Source organism: Spermophilus citellus (assembly GCF_964194105.1).
Source record: "Spermophilus citellus genome assembly, chromosome: 17".
Classification (NCBI taxonomy): Eukaryota; Metazoa; Chordata; class Mammalia; order Rodentia; family Sciuridae; genus Spermophilus; species Spermophilus citellus.
Window position 1 is genome coordinate 52,363,724 of NC_138199.1, and position 19,740 is coordinate 52,383,463.

Here is a 19,740-nt window from a genome sequence, read left to right on the forward strand (position 1 = left end):
GAGTAACAACTGCAAAAGGCAGAAAAACTGACACCCAGAGCAAAAAAAAAAAAAAAAAATCTTGTCCGATGTATCCATGCCTGTGGACCCATGTAGGGTACTTAGGGAAGACATTACTTTTTGACTTGTTTCAATATTTTTTGAGAAGCTGAACTGAAGATTATACAAAAATTAAAATTAGACATAAATAGGTGGGCTGAGGTTGTGGGCTCATGGTAGAGCACTTGCATAGCAGGTGAGGCACTAGGTTCAATCCTCAGCACACATTAAATTAACTAAAGGTTAAAAAGTGCAAAAAAATTACACATAGGCATATGACTTTTTATCAAAGAATTTTATTTGCATGTAAATAAACAGGTTTTTTGTAACGTTTTAGGGGGGGAAATCCCACAAATTGTGTCTACTTTCAAAAAATGAAAAACGCCAAAGTATTTACAGAACGGCCATACACACAGAAAATCAAATTTGAAAGATTTTCTTTTAAAAAGCCCTCCCCACTGCTCCTGATGTACATTTTTTCACTCAAAATTTAAAACTCAGTACTTACAGTTGAGCATCTTTCCCAACATAGTTTCTGAGATATTAAATACTTTCTGCCCCCTCCAGAAACAAACTCCAGGATAGAAATAAATGGGGGGCAGAATAGAAATGAGGAAAATTTCTGAAAACAAGATTGCTTAAGGATTGTGAATGCTTCCTATACTGACATCTGCTTTAAGTGACTCAACTGTGGATACTGTATGACTCATTGGCTCCCTGAAAGACTTTCTTCTGAAAATTCATGATATTGCTGCCCTAGATTTTCAGACCTAGGCCTGAAAAAGGAAAATTCTTTTCAAGAGTCACCAACCTCAAGCCTGGTTTTGGCAAATTATATCCTGCTTGCTCTCCCCACCCCTTCAAAAAATACTTGTTTTAAGACACTGGATTTTAATTTGAAATCTTCATGTACATCAGAGCAGATTTTGACCAAGAACCCCCAACATGAAGCCAAAAGACAGAAGAGGAATCAGGTCAAACTGAGAATACATAAGACACCAGCAGCAGAAGAAAGGTAGAAGTTGACTTCATGTCCTTGCCGTCTTTTGAAACAGGAGAATGAGTACACCTAGACGGGAGGGAGGTGTCCCAGGCTTGGTTTATTCTGCCTCTTCTCCTCCACCCTGTGGAGAAATGCAGTGTTCCCTGGTTCTCAGGCAGGGTGAAGCAGTTTAGCCCCGGCTCCCTGTTAAGCAAGTTCAGATGCTGGGTCAGTGTGTGGGGTGTGCCCATCGACAATTCAGGGGCTTATCCTTCATCCAGATCCTAACTCGGGATTCTTTGATCTGGGATGAAGACAGAAAGAGAGAAAAAGCTTCCCAGTTTACTCATTTTGATATTTGTTGGCTCTGCTTGGGGAGCTGAGCCCCTGATACTATGCAGTACATTCCCCACAAAATTTTCCCCACCCAAAACAAACTTAAAAACCATGTAACTTTTTACTTTTCCTGCAGAAACCAACGGGATAGGATTCAAAACTAGGTGACAAACTTTTGAGAAATCCAACCTGTTGTATGTCTGAGAGGCTGCTACTGTATCAGCATCACAAGATAAAGCACTCTGGTATCACCTTGCCCATGTCCTTCTTAGTGTCACCCAAGACATTTGACTCTGATATGGTAACCGATAACTTTTCTTGTTCCACTTTGCAATGTTTCATTTCCTACTTATTACGTTGGGACTTGTACAAAAGTGGCAGAGTTGTTGAGAGCTGATGACCAGTAAAGGGAGAACACTAGAGGAAATGAGAGACAGTCAGGAAAGAAAGCCAAAGCAGATTTTCCAATCCTATGCTAAATCCAACCTGCATAAAGAGATGAATATAGAAATCTTCTTCCATATCTGATGAAGTCACTCCACTTATGACACACAAACGCACATGAATCACCTGGCTTTTTTTTTTTTTTTTAAATCCAGAAGTGTTGTGCTGGGGATTATGCCTGCCCCGCTGATACAGATCCTGAATGGAATCATCAGGAATGGCACAGTGCAAGGTGTCAAAATCAAAGTAAGGCCGCAGAATTTTGAGAGAACCCTCCAAATACTGAGAACTTCTGTTGTACTCAAAATGGTCTCCTGGATTTCTATATTTGTGAGAAGGGCTTCTTATTGATGTCCCCCAGAATCCAGATTCAGACCTGTTTCTCCAAAAAGGTCCAATTGTGTTGCTACATAGTAGCAAGGGTTTATCTTCATGCTCACCTAGCATTCCAGGCCCCCATTACTTCAAGTGAGCTTGAAATTGTTTTAAGTGAACTATGGCTGCAAAATTTTCACTGTCTTATCTCAGGGAGCATACAGTGGAGTGGTTAAAGTCTGAACTCCTCCTTGTGATGAAGAAAAACAAAGAGCCCAGCTCTTAGGAATGGCATCAGTTCTCCTGCAAACAAAATGCTGGAATGCGGACTTTTGGCACATTGTGGAAACAGGAGAACTATTAATTCTATAATGATTTTCATGCCAGTGGGTCAGGAAGGCTATCCCACATTATACCTTACTGCATCTGAAAACATGTTTACATCCCCAAAAGCCACCCTAAGTTTATTTTTTTTTTTAAGGAAAAAGATAAATCATTACTTCCATAGGGAGATAACTCCTAATATTCCTATGATGTCTGAACCCTATGAAAAACCTCCTAAAATGAAAATGTCATTTTGGTTTTTCTACTTAACTCCAAAGACAGGCTCTGACTTATTAAGTCTGCTTGGGCTTAATGCTAAAGTATCAGCAAAGCTACAAGCTCTCTACCATGAAATAAGCCTTCCTCTTTCACCTCCCATCATTTTGAACCCTGAACCTCATAGATTTAGAAAGAAACACTGTATAAAAACAAAGGGTTAAAATATTACAAATAAATAGCTAAAATCATCTTCCCTCTCCCAATCACTCCTAAGAAACAGACACCAAACATTGCTTAAGTGTCTAAAATGACCCAAGTCCTTCATTTGCCCATGCCTCAAATGGACAACTACCCAAAGGTGAACAACCTTCATGCAAATGCATCAAGGAATGTATTGCTTTTTCATTTTCTGCCCAGCCCTTCAAATTCATGCACTAAAGTGAGTTTAAAACATGGCCTAAAAATGGAAAAAGGGAGAAAAAATATATATGAATATTTCCCAAAAAACTGTTTTCCCACCCTTCCATCTCCTTACATCCCTCCCTCCCCCTCCCTTTTGTAAGCACATATTTTTAACATTTTCTTTCTGGTAAAAGAATAAGGAATTCTTGATAACCAGAATCAAACCCTGTGGTCTCTTTAGTTGGGTCTGGATATACCTTTCTGAATTTACCCAGCTTGGTGTCAAAGCTATGACTTTTAGGATTCTTAAATCAGACCTGTCTGACTCACCCCTTGTGTTGGTTTACATATAAACTTATCATTAGTTTCTTCTCTGGCTACATTTGTTTAGAAACCTAGGTTCCTAATTGCCAATCAGAGCCACATCCATTAGATCATCATCTTCCTCCCCAATCATAAAGTCAGGGCTGAGCCTTGAGGGCCTATCTGCAGATAAGATTGTGTTACTTGTCATAGACAAGGACTGGTCTGAAGAGATAGGTGATTTAGACCAACTCTCTGGCTTGATGCTATGAGATTTTTTCTTGTCTCTGTCTCTGTCTTTGTCCCGGTCCCGGTCTCTATCTTTGTCTTTTACTTTCTTTTTTTCCTTTTTGTGCTTCTTATGCTTCTCCGTGCTATACTCTGGAAGTGGTCGGATACCATCATCTGAGCTAGGGCTGTTCTGGTAAGATTTCTCTGCTATGGAGGAGCCTGACTCGCTTTCACTGTCCAGATTTTGGGGAGTATATGCTGGTGACTTACTATGGCTGGGAGAACCACGTTCATGCTTTGGAGTGGAGCCACTGATCAGTGGAGAGCCATAGTTTTTAGAAGAGGCCATCTGCGGTCTGAGGCCTTCTCCACTACTTTCCCCAGGTTTCTGCAACGTCACTTTGGCTTTAATGCTGGGGGAGCCGCCATCATGCTTGCTAATAATAATTTTTGCCACACCTGTACTCCCCACATTTTTTGACTCTGAGGTCTTCTTAGAAGAATCCACTGAACCCCCAGAAGTAGAAACCTTTGATTTGTCTTTATCACTTTTCTCACGTTTGCCCTGGAACTCTCCTCCAGACATATTATGTTTTGAGGACATGGGATGGCTAGAAGAATTTGTGCTCACCCCCATCTGACCATCCATTGGATCTTCACCCCCAGGTCCACTGGTGACTACTCCATGCTTCAATTTATCTATGACAGCTGTCAGAGATGGCTTCTTATTTCTGCTGGGAGATTTCCCTTTGGAGCTCCCATGCTGGTTCTGAGAGGACGACATGGAAGAGCCACTTGAGGAAAATGAGGAGGAAGCTGCTGTACAAGAATTAGATGATGGAGGAGTTTTCTGAGATAATGAGCCTGAGGATCCTAACCCTGAAGATGACTTCATGCCAGAGCTTGAACTAGTTCCAGACATATGAGAACCACCAGAACCTGAACTGATTGGAGACTTGGCTTTAGAGGATGGAGGAGTCCCAGGAACAGGCTTCATTGGAGAAGCAAGCTTATCAGAGCCTCCAGGAGGCCTTGAATGAGAAGGGGATATGTTTGGTTTACTTAGAGAAGGATTCATAAGTGATGATGGCTTGCCTTGAGGTTTCATCTTTGTACTGCTAGAGCCACTGCTCAGACCATGCTTGGTAATGGGAGAAGAACCTGGCTTTCCCCCAGACTGAGATGAATTTTTGGACTGACCAGATCCAGAAGACCCTTGGCTGGTATACATGCCGCTACATAACTTGGAACTTGATGAGCCTTCTGATTTACTGCTTTTCATCTTGCCTGAGGTGGAAGCAGAAGAGGAGGAAGAGGAGGAAGAAGAATGGCTATGGTGGCTTTTGCTGCCTGAGGAAGACACAGAACCACTGCTGGTATACTGACTATGAGAGGAGGGCTTGCCCACCATCACTGTTCCCTTGGGAATCTGAATAGTGATTTTGGGGATGGGAGGTGTAGAAACACCTGGGGGAGTTTGAGATCTTCCTGAACTGCCTGGAGATTTGGATCCACCTGTACTGGTAGGTGGGGTAAAAGGTCGATTAGAAGAACTGTGGGATGGAGACTTTCCCTCTGTGTCTGCCTTCTTCCGCTTTGGAGGCTTATCTTTGCTTTTACCATCATTAGAAGGAGTCCGGCTGCGCTTTCCTGGTTTGCTGTCTAATCCTGGGCCTGACAAACTACTATTACTAGTTCCATTGCCTTCTTTTATCCTTTTTTGAGTCTTTTCTTTCCCTAACTCCCCAGCGGTCATTAAAGGACTCTGACTACCACTGTGATGCTCCAAAAGATCTGCAGGACCCAAAGCCTTACCAGCTACTGATATAATACTAAAATCAACAGTGTCAGCTTGGCTATTGCCTTTAAATTTTGTTTCCCCATTATCACCTCCAAGCATTGGCACCCCCAAAGTACTTAGTGCCTGAGATGCAAATCCTTTGAAATCATCATTATCCCCACTTTGGCTGCTTTCATCAAAATATTCTTCTCCAAAACCACTTTGGCTTTGACTGTTCAATAAATCAGGATTGAAATCTACTCCATCAGGAAAAAAATGATTGGTAGGAGAGTCACTACTGGGGCTTCCAGCAGCATCTGCAATAAGGTCAGCTGGATCAGTGTATGGATTTTCATTATTATTAGTTTGAAAGACATCAGAGTCAAAAAGGGCACTCTGAGAATGCCCAGAACTTGAAGAATCCCGTACAGGGGTGCCAATGGGTGGGCAATCATCACTAGTGCTGGGAAGCTTAGAGGCTTCTTCTGCAATGTCTGAAAGGATATCAGTTACATCTGGGCCAATGCTGTCTGAACTGGATAGTCTGACCATCCTTTGAATACTGGGTTGGGGATGAGGTACTGGTTGTGGATAAGTTGTTGGAGGAGTACTACACTGGCTTGGAGCTGGAGTAATGTGCGGCGTATCCAATGTGTCAGCTGCCATATTGACATCAAAGATAGGGTTCTGCGAGTCAACATCCATTGAAAATAGCTCCCTCTGAAAGTCATCTTCTGTCTGGTGCTTGGGTTTGTCAGGTGGTAATCTTGATGACTTCTTCTTCTTGGTCTTGTTGCTCCCCGGGCATATTTCCATCCGGGGTGAGCCAGAAGAGGAGTTCTGCCTTTCTAAAGGGCTGCTTCCATAAAGGGTTGAGAAATCCTGGGCAGGATTATCTTTAAGAAGGTTCATGAGCATCGGGTGGTTCTTGGTGTTGCCGGCCATCGAAGAGACAGGTGGCGGCGTGTGATGAGGAGGGGTCGGACTCGAGCCAATGGTAGACCCCCCGTTCCCTGTGATTTGCAACAAACTGGTAAGAATTGGGTTCTGAGACACCTTGCTGAAGTCCTCCCCATGGCCCACCGACTCATGCCGATCTTTGATGCTCATGCTCATATTAAACAAGGTGGTAATGGGACCCCCCGGAAAGGTGTTGGTTGGTGTAGTGGTACCACTCATTGGGTTGTTGCCTGTGGTCATGCCATACCCTGGGCTGCTAGCCGGGGGCAGGTTCTTTTTCACCATGTCTTCAACTGTCTCTGCAATGAGGGACAGTGCTGGGGTGTCAGCCTGAATGGTTTCAGCCTTCCTCCGAATAGCCCTCATCGTCACAGGGATGGACATACATCTGCAAAATAAGATGGAAAAAACAGATAATACTGCACTAGCTGCTGAATGAAACTCATTTTTCATTTGGAAAAACAGGCTCTAATTTTGCCCAAGACTTAGATAAGCCATCAGTAGTGTGCAATAAGCAAGTTTCAGGTAAGACAAGTAAATCTGTAAGGCAAGAATAGTTCTATCAAATGCCAAAGCTTTGGATATATTCACATTCTAAAAAAAAAATTGACCCAGTAGGCAATTGTTAACCTCTTATGAAAATATACCAAAACAAACCATAAATGAGTCCAAATGATTAGATTTCATATTGAACTAAAAGAAAACTGGTAATAATAATGGAACACAGTAATAGAATACTTTTAGGGCATTACATGTTAATTAGTGTGATCTATTATTTATTTTAGTGAACCATTAAAAAACTCTCTTCATCCATCAAGTTATAAACCTTATTGGCTTAGATCATTCCAAAGCTATTGTAAAAAGTGCTACAGCTGGTGTGAAATCTTGTTTATTTCAAAGTAATGCACTTTTAACTTTCCAGATAAGTCAGTATTTCAAAATATACACTTGAAAAACATTTTGCTCTAAAACATACATCAACAAACTTTTCCTTATTCCACCAGACAGAAATAGTATTGGTTTTGTAGGCCATAGGTGTTTTTGTCCAACTACTCTGTCATCTTAGCTTAAGAGCTGCCATAGACATGTAAAATGAACATCAGAGTTCCAATAAAATTTATTTACCAAAATAGGCTGCTAGGACTGGGGTTGCGGCTCAGTGATAGAAACCTTGCCCAGCATGTGTGAGGCACTGGTTTGTTTCTCAGCACTGCATATAAATAAATACGATAAAGGTCCATTGACAACTAAAAACTATTTTTTTAAAAATGGGCTGCTAGTTTCTGCTTAAAAGTTACATATTAATGTTTCTGGGAAGATGATGACTTAAGTATATTCTCACATATTCACATTTCATGGTTTATCTTTTAAAAAGTGGCAAAACAGTATAGGTGAAAAGAAAAGTCCATCTTACTTCAGCTGTCTCCCACTTTTAAGTACACTAATGCCTGACCTAAAGTTACCTACCTTATCTCCTATTACTCCATTGTGATATCAAATTAAAATAAAGAAGTTCAGATCACTTTTAAATCCAAAAAAAACAGATAAGAGTGAATTCAAAGGAATGACTGTGACTTTCTCCTTTATTTCCAATTCACTCTAATACTGAAAACGTACTCTTAGTGGACTCTGATGGAAAAGGGTCAGTGCTACCTTTGAACAACTTTGGCAATGAAGTCATCTGTGCAGATTAGTGCATCTGAGAGCCCCTTGTAGAGTTTACAGCTCACATGTGTTGAGTCCTGCACATCCATTACCACTGAAAGACAAAATATATGGGAGTTTTTTGTCATAGATTGTTTCTGACCTTCCAAAAGATACAAGGACCAAAGTAGCTCCCCTGAGAGAGGTGTTAGCCACCCACACAACTCACCACACACCAGGGAGTCATTCACAGGGTGCTGGAAAGATACACTGAAACGGGACTCTGAGAGGGGACACACTTCAAACTGGAGGAGCCCGGGAGAATCTAAAAATCAAAGAAAAAGTTCATAAAACAACCAAACATAAGACATGAAACCAACAACAATCCTTAAATATACAGGAGTAAAATTACTTTTTCCCTTTTTGGAAACTAAATTTCTCTTTCTCTCTTACACACACACAGAAGGAATCAAATTCCAATGAATTCCAGTTTATTGTTGAATCTTGCGAAAACAAAAAAGTAACTAAACTTTCAAATTTCTAATATGAAGATATGATACCTAATTTTTTTTTAAGCACTAGTGATTGCTAGATGAGTGTTGTACCAGTGAGCAACTTCTTTTTTTTTTTTTTTTTAATATTTATTTCTTAGGTGCAGATGGACTCAACACAATGCCTTTATTTTTATGTGGTGCTGAGGATCGAACCCGGGTCCCGCCGGTGCTAGGCAAGCACTCTACTGTTAAGCCACGATCCCAGCCCCTGAACTACATCTCTTAAGTTGTACTTCCTAAACAAAACATTCTGGCAACACAGGCACAAAGATCACATACTTGCTCCATTACTCCCCAATGTAAACTCATTTTTAGTACCCTGAAGCTATGTGGAGAATTCTCCTAAGATTCAAACACATGAAATATTCTGTGTCATTACTCCCAACTCTTGAAATTCTTTTTTTTTTTTTTTTTTTTTTTGGTACTGGGGATTTAACCCAGGGCACTTTACCACTGAACTACAGCCCACGCCCTTTTTTTATTTTAAAACAGTCTCTCAGGCTGGGGTTGTGGCTCAGCAGTAGAGCACTCCCCTGGGATGTGTGAGACCCTGGGTCCGATCCTCAGCACCATATAAAAAGAAATGAATAAAATAAAGGCATTGTGTCCACCGAAAACTAAAAAATAAATATTAAAAATTTCTCTATCTCTTAAAAAAAAAAAGTCTCATTAAGGTGCTTAGGGGCGGGGCTGGGGATGTGGCTCAAGCGGTAGTGCCCTTGCCTGGCATGCGTGTGGCCCGGGTTTGATCCTCAGCACCACATACAAAGATGTTGTGTCCGCCGAAAACTAAAAAATAAATATTAAAAAATTCTCTCTCTCTCTCTCTTTCTAAAAAAAAAAAAAAAAAAAAAAAAAGTTGTTTAGGGGCCTAAGTTAGTTGTGGAAGCTGGACTTGAATTTGTGATTCTCTTGTCTCGGTCTCTGGAGTCACTGGGATTACAGATGTGTGGCACCACACCCAGCAATTTACTTATTTCTAAAGCAATTTTTATTTGCATGAATGATATCTTCTGTTTTACCCTCCCTGTTTCTTCCTCCCTACCATGTACACTGATACACTTTTACAGAAATGCTTTATGCCCAAGGTAAAAAACTAATCAGCTAGAGAAATCAAAATTTATATCAAAATATTTAATAACTAACTCTTTGAAAACCAACAGAAATCTAGAATCCTGAAAAAAGGGGCACAGATCTCCCTTTTCAAGCTACATGATAGCTGAGCATGGTAGCACATGCCTATAATCTCAGCAACCCAGGAGGCTGAGGCAGGAGGATCTCAAGTTCAAAGCCAGTCTCATCATTTTAGCAAGGCCTTAAGCAACTTAGCGAGATCTTCTCTCAAACACTAAAAATGGCTGGGGGTGTGGCTCAGTGGTTAATTGCTTCTAGGCTCACTCCCCAATATCAAAAAATAAAATAAAATATGATATTATAATTTGCAGTTGTCCAAAGAATGGGAAGATTATACCAGGAAAGCACTGTCCTAACAACCTAAAATTTAGATATCAATAAATTGTTTCTCACTACAACAAGGTACCTGCCACAAGCATAGGCTTTAAAATACCCAATTCATTACTAGGTTTAGAAAAAGTTAAGTTCATGGAAAAAAAAAAAAAAACAGTGGTTTGAAATACCAATTTGAACAGATTAGTCCCATCAAAATGATTTGTAGTAATCAAAGTAGATTCCCAATTCTTCCCATTGAGGTTTAATTCAATTCATCTGGGTGTGAAAACCAAACAAAGGAATTTTTATGTTAGCTTTAAAAGCTCCACAGTGTTTTGATCAGCCACCAAATTCAAGAACTATGGGAATAGTTAGTTCCCATCTTCCAGTTAAGTATATCAAAAGGAAAGGCGGTACCTTCTTTCAAAATAGTTCTTTTGACACAGCTTCCAATTAGGGTGTTATAGGCCACCTGGTGTCTGATTATATTCAGGATAAGAGGAACTCGACCAGGGTGCTGAAAGGTGATTTTGTTAACAAGTGTTCCCTGTAGACTTCTGCCATCGGGAAGAGGAGCATCTTTGTTGAGGAAATAACAATGTTGCTGACCTGGAAGAGCCTGGGCAAAAAGAACAAAGTAAATGAATACTGTTTACTAATCCATTGTATTCTGACACAAACTACCCTAAAAAAAGTCTATGGTTCAAAAAGCACAGCAAAGTCTTAGAAAGTAATAGAACTCCACAGTATATTCTCTGACTAGCAGATATGATAAATGTTAATCAGTTGCTCATCTGGCTGAAAGGATTCCTTCTTAGGAAAACTCTGTCCTGGTGCAATCCTAACTTAGCTAATATAAAAATTCCTCAGAAATTTGTACTAAAGAGGTTTCTTTTTTTTTTTTTTGAGAGAGAGAGAATTTTTTAATATTTTATTTTTAGTTATTGGCAGACACAACATCTTGGTATGTGGTGCTGAGGATCGAACCAGACTGCACGCATGCCAGGCGAGCGCACTACCTCTTGAGCCACATCCCCAGCCCTGTACTAAAGAGGTTTCTAAACCATAAGTGCAATATCTGTTGTGGCTTTTTCTTTCTTTTCTGTTTTTTTTCCTTTGGTTAGGGGTGGTGGGATTGAACACAGGGCCTAGTGCCTACTAGGCAAGTACTCTACCACTCAGACATATCCCCAGGCCTTTTCCCAAAAATTTCATTTTGAGACAGTGCTCCTAAATTGCCCAAGCTAGCCTCAAACTTGTGATCCTCCTGTATCAGCCTCCCAAGTAGTTGAATTACAGGAGTGCACCACTGTACCCAGCTCAAAATCTGTATTTTTAATAAAACATTCTTTATAATTACAATGCACCCAGAATTTGTGAACTACTGATAGTCTAGACTGTCAAACATTCAAAAAAATTTAAGCCCAGATGAGGTTTTACATTTCATAATTGATTCATCCCAATACTTTGTTCTTTTATGTACTTAAAGGACTTTTCCAATTATAAACTTACGGTGCATGAAACAATAAGAATTTTTAACATCTAGCTATAAGCTTGTAAAAGGCAGGATACCATTAAAAGATTTTCATCTCTTTGAAGAATGTCAACAAAGAAATATTCACTGCTGTTTCCCAACTTGGAGGCTCATGGCCTTTTTCTTTAGTATCTATCAGAGATTTTTGTAATTTCTTGTGTGAGTGAGGAAACAGGTCATGACCAAGCCATCTAAATGAAGGTGTCAGACCCCACAGTGCTATAAAGAAGATTCTGATCTTGGGTCTAAACATAAGTTACAACATTCCAGCTCCACAGGGCCTTACTTACAGCATAAAATCGCATGTTGTGATTTAAAGGAATGGGGTCAGGATCCTTTGACAGCTCAAATTGAGTGATCAGTTCATAGAGGGGTACGTAAGTTGGCTGAGTCTCAAATAATGGAATTCCTGGAAAAAAAAAAGATTAATATAATGATCACATTAAGATCAAAATGTTCAGAGCTCAATTTTCACTTCATGATTTTTTTTTTTTTTTTTTTTGGTACCAGGGATTGAACTCAGGGGAACTTGATCACTAAGCCACATCCCCAGCATTATTTTGTATTTTATTTAGAGACAGGGTCTCACTAAGTTACTTAACACCTCACTTTTGCCGATGATACTTTTGAACTCTCAATCATCCTGCCTCAGCCTCCAGAGCCACTGGGATTACAGGCATGTACCACCACACCCAGCTCCCTTCATGACTTTTACATTCACCCCTTTATTAAAAAATACTTACTAAGCATTTATAAAACACCATTAATATATATACCCCTGGTTACTTCTTTCAGGTCTATAAGATTATAAGCAATCCAGGGTAAACTGAATTTGAATTTTCTTGCTCACATCTATACCAAGTATTAGCTCCTGTTGCTCAAAATATACCAGCAGTTTAGTAAAGACTTTAAAAAGAAAAAAACCAAAAAACTCACCTGTGCAGTTTTGCAGTTTCTGAACAAATGTTCTGGATACTGGGATTGGTTGGGGAAATTTCAAGAAGAAACAAGCAGGAAGATCAACACTGTTGGCACTGGTGATGGAGGAGAAGGAAGGGGTCCTTCAAAAAAAAAGGGTAGGAGGAAGAGTTGGATTTTGATTTGGTATGAAAATGAAAACTCCAAACACCTATTGTTAGACATGTATCACACACAAGTATTTACAGGGTCTGTCAGAGGTCATTCTTTGAATTTCCTTCTAACAATTCCTAAACATAATCTGTTAATGCTGAATTATTTATTCAAACATTTATCCGGGACTAGACTTAATAATAAAGCATGTATTCAACACAGGCAAAGAGCTGAGTTCAACACACAACATCAAAACTCAAACCTAAAACAACACATTTATTCAAGGTAGAGAATGTTTGCTATGAGCAGACCATAGAAGAGAAACATTCAAATAAATACTATACATAAGGGAAATTAATGGAAAAAAAAAAAAGTAGTCAAGTTCCAAAAATTCAAGTGGTAAGCCAAATGAAATATTATTTCACATTGGTATTTAAGTTCAAAATATGGACTTTGCTTTTCTAGAATTATGTTTAACTTACCATTTGTTGTCAACTGGATGTGACCCCATAATTAGTGGTGCAATTGGAAGTTTATACATAGTAGATGTTCCTTCAATTGTCACTGATGCATTCATGCCCAAAGATCGAGGAACTAGGAATAGGAAAGAAAAAAGATATTCTTCAAAATAACACAAATTAGCCAACTTGGTGTGACCCCATAATTAGTGGCACAGTGGCACACACCTAAAATCCCAGCAGCTGGGGAGACTGAGACAAGAGGATCCTGAGTTCAAAGCCAGCTTCAGCAATGATGAGGTGCTAAGCAACTCAGTGAGACCCTGTCACTAAATAAAATACAAAATACGGCAGGGGATGTGGGTCAGTGGTTGAGTGCCCTTGAGTTCAATTCTCGGTACGAAAAAAAAAAAATTAAGTGGATCACATTAAAAAACAACAACCTCATTATATATCAGCCATATATATCAGATACTTAATTCCTATATAATTTCATGGGATAAAGTTATCTTTTTAGCCAACCACTACTTATTTCTGCCAGTAAATAAAATACAAGAAGCAGGCACAGTGGCAAACACCTATAATCCCAGCAACAATAACTGTGACTCACTGGAATTACAACAGTGTACCACCAAGCCTGGCTTCAGAAAGAAATTTTTTAAAAGGGCTCATTAACAACACGTATTTTATCCACCTTCAAAATACATTTTAAAATGATTATAATTATGCCATAGAGCCAAGGATTGAAGTTATGAGAGAACCAAATGACTTATTAGGCCATTTCTCACTATCTTTTGTTATAAAGTTCAAGTAGAAAATAACATCCATTGCTGTAGTTCCTTTAGTAAGTTGACTATCCTGTTCCCCTATAAAGAAATGAGAAAAGGCTAGGAGAAGTACCAGCAACCTGGAAGATTAAGACAGGAGGATTCTAAAAGTGAAGCCAGCCTCAATAACTTAGACCCTCAGCAACTTAGTAAGACCCTATCTCAAAAATAAAAATTAACAGCTGGAGATATAGCTCTGTTGGCACAGTGCTTCCCTCACATGCACAAGGCCTGAGTTCAATCCCCAGCACCACCAAAAAAAATAATAAAAAATAAATTAAAAAAATAAATAAATTCTGTATTTTAAATAAATAAATAAAAATTAAAAGGACTGGAGATATACCTCAATGTTAATATACCCCTGAGTTCAATCCCCAGTACAAAAAATAAATAAAGCTCTTTATATGTGTGTGGAAAAAAAAAAAAAAAATATATATATATATATATATCTATGTGTGTGTGTGTGTACATATTTACATATGCACATGTATAGAGATTGTGTGTTTTGTATCAGGTACATGTGGTAAGGACAGAAAACAAATATCAAACCAAAATTAGAGGCAGGCTAGACAATCAAAGTTTACAAATATTTTAAAAACATTGGACAAAATCTTCAGTTGTTTTGCAGCTAAAGACTTACCATTATTCTCATGCAAAATGATAGGAGATGCAGTCTTATCATCCAATAGGTCAGAGGGAGAGGCATAATACTTCATGTTCATTAAATGACCTATGAAAAATAAAACTTATTACTGCATCTTTATTAGTATATTACAAATAAAGAACAGATTTCACACTTCTATAAACCTATATACAAGAAAATAGTTTTTTTTTTTAAGAGAGAGAGAGAGAATTTTTTTTAATATTTATTTTTTATTTTTGGCAGACACAACATCTTTGTTTGTATGTGGTGCTGAGGATCGAACCCAGCCCGCACACATGCCAGGCGAGCGCGCTACCCCTTGAGCCACATCCCCAGCCCAAGAAAATAGTTTCATAGTTATGAGAAGCCATGCTCTAAAGCAGCTGGCAAAACATGATAACAGTTTAAGTCCTGGGGCTGGGGTTGTGGCTCAGTGGTAGAGCAGTCGCCTAGCTGAGTTCAATCCTCATCACCACATAAAAATAAAATAAAGGTATTACACCCAACTACAACCAAAAATGAAAATATTTAAAAAACAGTATTGATTCTGAAAGCAATAATTTACTTCACACAATTGGAAAACAAAGAGAGGAGGGTAGTGCAGGTATTGACACCTTAGAACTCCTTATAAAATATAGAAACGACTAATACTTTTCTTCCTCTGCTTATCTTTATGAGCTCAAGGTGAAATTAAAAGTAATGACTCTGGGCTGGGATTGTGCCTCAGGGGTAGAGCGCTCGCCTAGCACAGACGGGACCTGGGTTCGATCCTCAGCACCATATAAAAACAAAGGCATTGTGCTGTGTCCATCTACACCTAAAAATACAATAACTATTTTAAAAAATAAAAAATAAATAATAAAATAATGACTCTGAAACTAAAATTAGACATTTTTCTAAATAATTAAAATAACCTACCCCCACTCCTAGGAGTGAGATAGCCAACACTTCCATGAAGAATCTTATCCAAGGGACCAGCATTAGTTGCTTTCCTGCAAAACAAATTATCTATTTAGACACAGAAGGTCTTAGCAGCCCTTTCATCTTAAATGTGGTCTGGGGTTGTAGCTCAGTGGTAGAACACTTGCCTCGCATGTGTGAGGCACTGGTTCAATTCTCAGCACCACATAAAAATAAAGGTATTTTTTAAAAAAGTCTTACAATGTGCCAGCTCTGGTGGACACATCTGTAATTCCAGTGGCTGGGGAGGTTGGGGGCTGAGGCAAGAGGATGGCATGTTTAAAGCCAGCCTCGGAACAGCGAGGTGCTAAGCCACAGTGAGACCCTGTCTCTATAAAATACAAAAAAAGAGCTAAAGATATGCTTAGGCCCTGAGTTTGATCCCTGGTAGCCCTACCCCCCAAGAAGTAGTCAATGTAACTAGGCACAGTCAAAAAAAGTCTTAAAATATAAGTAGGCACAGTGGTACATGCCTATAATCCCAACTATTCAGAAGCTAAATCAGGAGAATCTGAAATTCAAGGTCACTCTGGGCAATTCAGCAAGACCATTTCTCAAAATGAAATGAAAAGGGCTATAATATAGCTCAGAGGTAAAGTGCTCTGGGTTCAATCCACAATATTATCCAAAAAAAAAGGCCTTATAATGAAAGATGCACTGGGTTTGATCCCCAGCACCACAAAAAGAAATAAAAATAAGTCGTATAATAATACCATAACAACTCTGTTCTGTAATTGGGGGATATAACAAAATATACTTTCTCTTCAAAATAAATGGGTTATTTCTAAGGACACACCATTATATAATATGGTAAACATAAATTAAAACTTCACTACTATTTATCAGATGGGAGTCCAAGTTTGATGAATTATCAGTTAAAATGTATGAAATACCAAACAACTTAGTGATACTGAATCTCATAAATGGAACACAAATATTATTTGGAAAGGGAAAAGAGATAATCAAGATGGACAGTATTTTATTATGTATAATATAGACGTATAGTGTAATAATACAAATCCATAATAGAGATGTATAAATAATAGGATAATACTGTGGGTGAAAAACCAAAAGTCACATAGAATTGATTCTTTAGTCAGTCTTACCAGTACATAATTGCCATTTTAGATAGATCTTGTTCTAAGGATTGGAGAGCCAAGTACATTTTAGTCTTCAATTTGCTGGAGAGCGGATGAGGATAAAATATGAGTTAAGTCATTGAATGTACATGTTAGTATATGTGTGGGTATACAGAGACACAAACACATACTGATACAGAAAGCACAGCCCTGCATGATATCACATGGCTGTAATCCAAACAACTCAGGAGGCTGAGGAAGGAGGATCCCAAATTCTAGACCACCTTTAGCAACTTAGCAAAATCCTGTCTAACAATAAAAAAATAAAAAGGGCTGGACAGTAGTAAGTGCTTCTGGGTATAACCCCAGTACCAAAAGAAAAGAAAGAAGGCCTAAGGGTAAGAGCATATTAGAAACAACTAAAGAAAAGAAAAAAAAAAAAAAAAGAGCACATTAGAAACAACTAAAATATTTTGGTTTTTATTTCTGTGGGGCTGGAGACTAAATCCAGGGTCTTCTGCATGTTAGGCAAACATACTACCACTGAGTCATATTCCCAGCTCTAAAATATTTATTAAAAAAAAGACCTAAGTATGGATTGGTGGTATACACCTGTAATCCCAGATACTTGGGAGGCTGAGGCAGAAGGATCCCAAGTTTGAAGCAAGCCTCAATAACTTGGCAAGACCCTATTTCAAAATTTAAAAATAAATAAATAAAAGGAGCTGTGCACACAGGGTGAGGTGGCAAACACCTGTAATCCCACCAACTCTCAGGAAGTCGAGGCAAGAGGATCACAAATTGAAAGCCAACCTCAGAAATTTAGTTAGGCCTTAAGCAACCTAGTAAAACCCTGGCTCGAAATAAATAAATAAATACATAGGGCTGAGGATTTACACTCAGTGGTTAATACCCCTGGGTTCAAACCTTAGTACCAAAAAAGTAAAAATAAAAGTAAAAAAATTAAAAATAACATGTTATTGGGCTGGGGATGTGGCTCAAGTGGTAGTGCGCTCGCCTGGCATGCGTGCGGCCTAGGTTCGATCCTCAGCACCACATACAAAAAAAGATGTTGTGTCCGCCGATAACTAAAAAATAAAATATTAAAATTCTATCTCTCTATCTCTCTCGCTCTCTCTTTAAAAAAAAAAAAAAAACAAGTTATTGGTTCCACAATAATTCCTTTCATCCTAGAAATCAATGTTAAATGCATGTTAAGAATACTTTGGGGGGCTGGGGATGTGGCTCAAGCAGTAGCGCGCTCGCCTGGCATGCGTGCAGCCCGGGTTTGATCCTCAGCACCACGTACAAACAAAGATGTTGTGTCCGCCAAAAACTAAAAAATAAATATTAAAAAAAAAAAAATTAAAAAAAAATTTAAAAAAAAAAGAATACTTTGGGAGATAGAGATATAGCTCAGTTGGTGGAGTGCTTGCCTCTTATGCACAAGGCCCTGGGTTCTAATCCCCAGCACCACAAAAAAAAAAAAAAAAAAAAAAGAATGTTCTGTATTCTGGCTTTATAACCTACTAATGCAGATATTAAAAGATCTTTAAAAGACATAAAAGTTAAAAACTGAGTTGCACTGAGTAGAAATCAGTAATGACGTTATGACAGGAGAGTTAGCAAATTTCTAAGCATACATGACTTGCAGACTTATACTGGTTCTTCTAAAACATAAAAAGGAAATAAATAAATAAATATACTTACTTGTCTCCTGGAAGGTTATACAGATTAACAAGGCCCTTAAGATGCTTAGAAAATTCATCAAAATTTTTTTCCCTACAAGAATTCAGGGAAGAGAAAGAGAATACAAAATACAATTACTACTCAATTTTACAATAAAGTGCCAAAATTGGCTTTTGTAATTGGCTTTAAGTTTCTTGAAGTTAATCAATAATAGTAAAAGAAGGGCTGGGGTTGTGGCTCAGAGATACAGTGCTCGCCTAGCATGTGTGAGGCCCTGGGTTCGATCCTCACCACCACATAAAAATAAAATAAAGATGTTGTGTCCTCTGAAAATTGAAAAATAAATATTAAAAAAATTCTCTCTCTCCTCTCTCTCTTTAAAAAAAAAAAGATATTGTGTCCACCTATAACTAAAAAATAAGTATTTTTTAAAAAACAGTAAAAGAAGAAGAAATACTTTCCTTTCTCTTTATGCCCCATTTTTCTGGAGAAACTGCTAATAAGCAATATGAAAGTCAATCAGCTAGGCATAGTGGCACACATCTATAATCCTAGAAGCTTAGGAACCTGAGGCAGGAGGATCCAGACTTCAAAGCCAGTCTCACCAAATTAGCCAGGCCCTAAGCAACTAAGTGAGACCTTGTCTCTAAATAAAATCTAAAAAAGGACAGGGATGTGGCTGAGTGATTGAGACCCCTGGGTTTAATCCCCGGTACCAAAAAGTAAGCAATATAAAAGTCAAAAGATCTGATTAATTCACATACCAATTAGTTACAAAATAATGAAATCTAGTTTAAGTGGATCATGTTTTTTGGTGGTTTTTTTTGTTTGTTTGTTTGTTTTGGCAGCAGTGGTATCAGGAGGGATTGAACTCAGGGGCTGTCTACCACTGAACCAAATCACCAGCACTATTTTGTATTTTATTTAGAGACCAGGTCTCACTGAGTTGCTTAGAGCCTTGCTTTTGCTGAGGCTGTCTTGGAACTCGAAATCCTCCTGCCTCAGCCTTCTGAGCCACTAGGATTACAAGCATGCACCACCACACCCAGCTCCTTTCCTTTTAATATTTAACTGCCACTGAATGCCAAGAGAAAAAAAAATAATAGTAGTACACACCTGTAATCCCAAGTACTCAGCAGGCTGAGGCAAGAGGATCACAAGTTAAAGGCCAGCCTCAGCAATTTAGCCAGACCCTGTCTCAAAATTTAAAAAGAAAAAAAGGGTAGCCTGGGGATGAAACTCAGTGGTAAAGCATCTCTGGAGTCAATCCCCAGTACCACAAAAATAATAATAATAATAAATTTTTTTTAAGTTTTTGATTATAGAGGTAAAAATGAGAAGCACATAAACTAGGAATATAGAACATTTGTAGGCCTATAACAACCTCAAAAAACAGGAAAGGCGGCAAGGACTCTGAAAACAAACCAGATGACCAGATCTGCCCTAGGAAAAAGAAACTACCACCATGAAGTTTTTGGCATTCTAGGACTAAATAGT

At 38.6% G+C, this 19,740-nt stretch overlaps 1 protein-coding gene across 5 annotated transcripts in view; it reads right to left on the reverse strand.

The window, feature by feature from the left end:
• Positions 1-307: 307 nt before the first annotated feature.
• Positions 308-19,740, reverse strand: part of MED1 (mediator complex subunit 1) — a 38,729-nt gene continuing 19,296 nt past the window's right edge. Inside the window, exons 7-18 of one of the 5 annotated variants that reach the window (XM_081271252.1) lie at positions 18,265-18,336; positions 16,582-16,656; positions 15,434-15,507; positions 14,513-14,602; positions 13,070-13,181; positions 12,453-12,577; positions 11,807-11,925; positions 10,400-10,601; positions 8,209-8,304; positions 7,989-8,094; positions 6,583-6,723; positions 308-1,225 (exon numbers count right to left, since the gene is read on the reverse strand). In XM_081271252.1, coding sequence (XP_081127378.1) covers positions 1,015-1,225; positions 6,583-6,723; positions 7,989-8,094; positions 8,209-8,304; positions 10,400-10,601; positions 11,807-11,925; positions 12,453-12,577; positions 13,070-13,181; positions 14,513-14,602; positions 15,434-15,507; positions 16,582-16,656; positions 18,265-18,336 — 1,423 coding nt within the window. In that variant the 3' untranslated portion in view covers positions 308-1,014. Of the gene's footprint in view, positions 6,724-7,988; positions 8,095-8,208; positions 8,305-10,399; positions 10,602-11,806; positions 11,926-12,452; positions 12,578-13,069; positions 13,182-14,512; positions 14,603-15,433; positions 15,508-16,581; positions 16,657-18,264; positions 18,337-19,740 lie in introns of all 5 variants that reach the window. The other 4 variants (XM_081271254.1, XM_081271253.1, XM_081271255.1 and 1 more) reach the window with 4 other exon arrangements.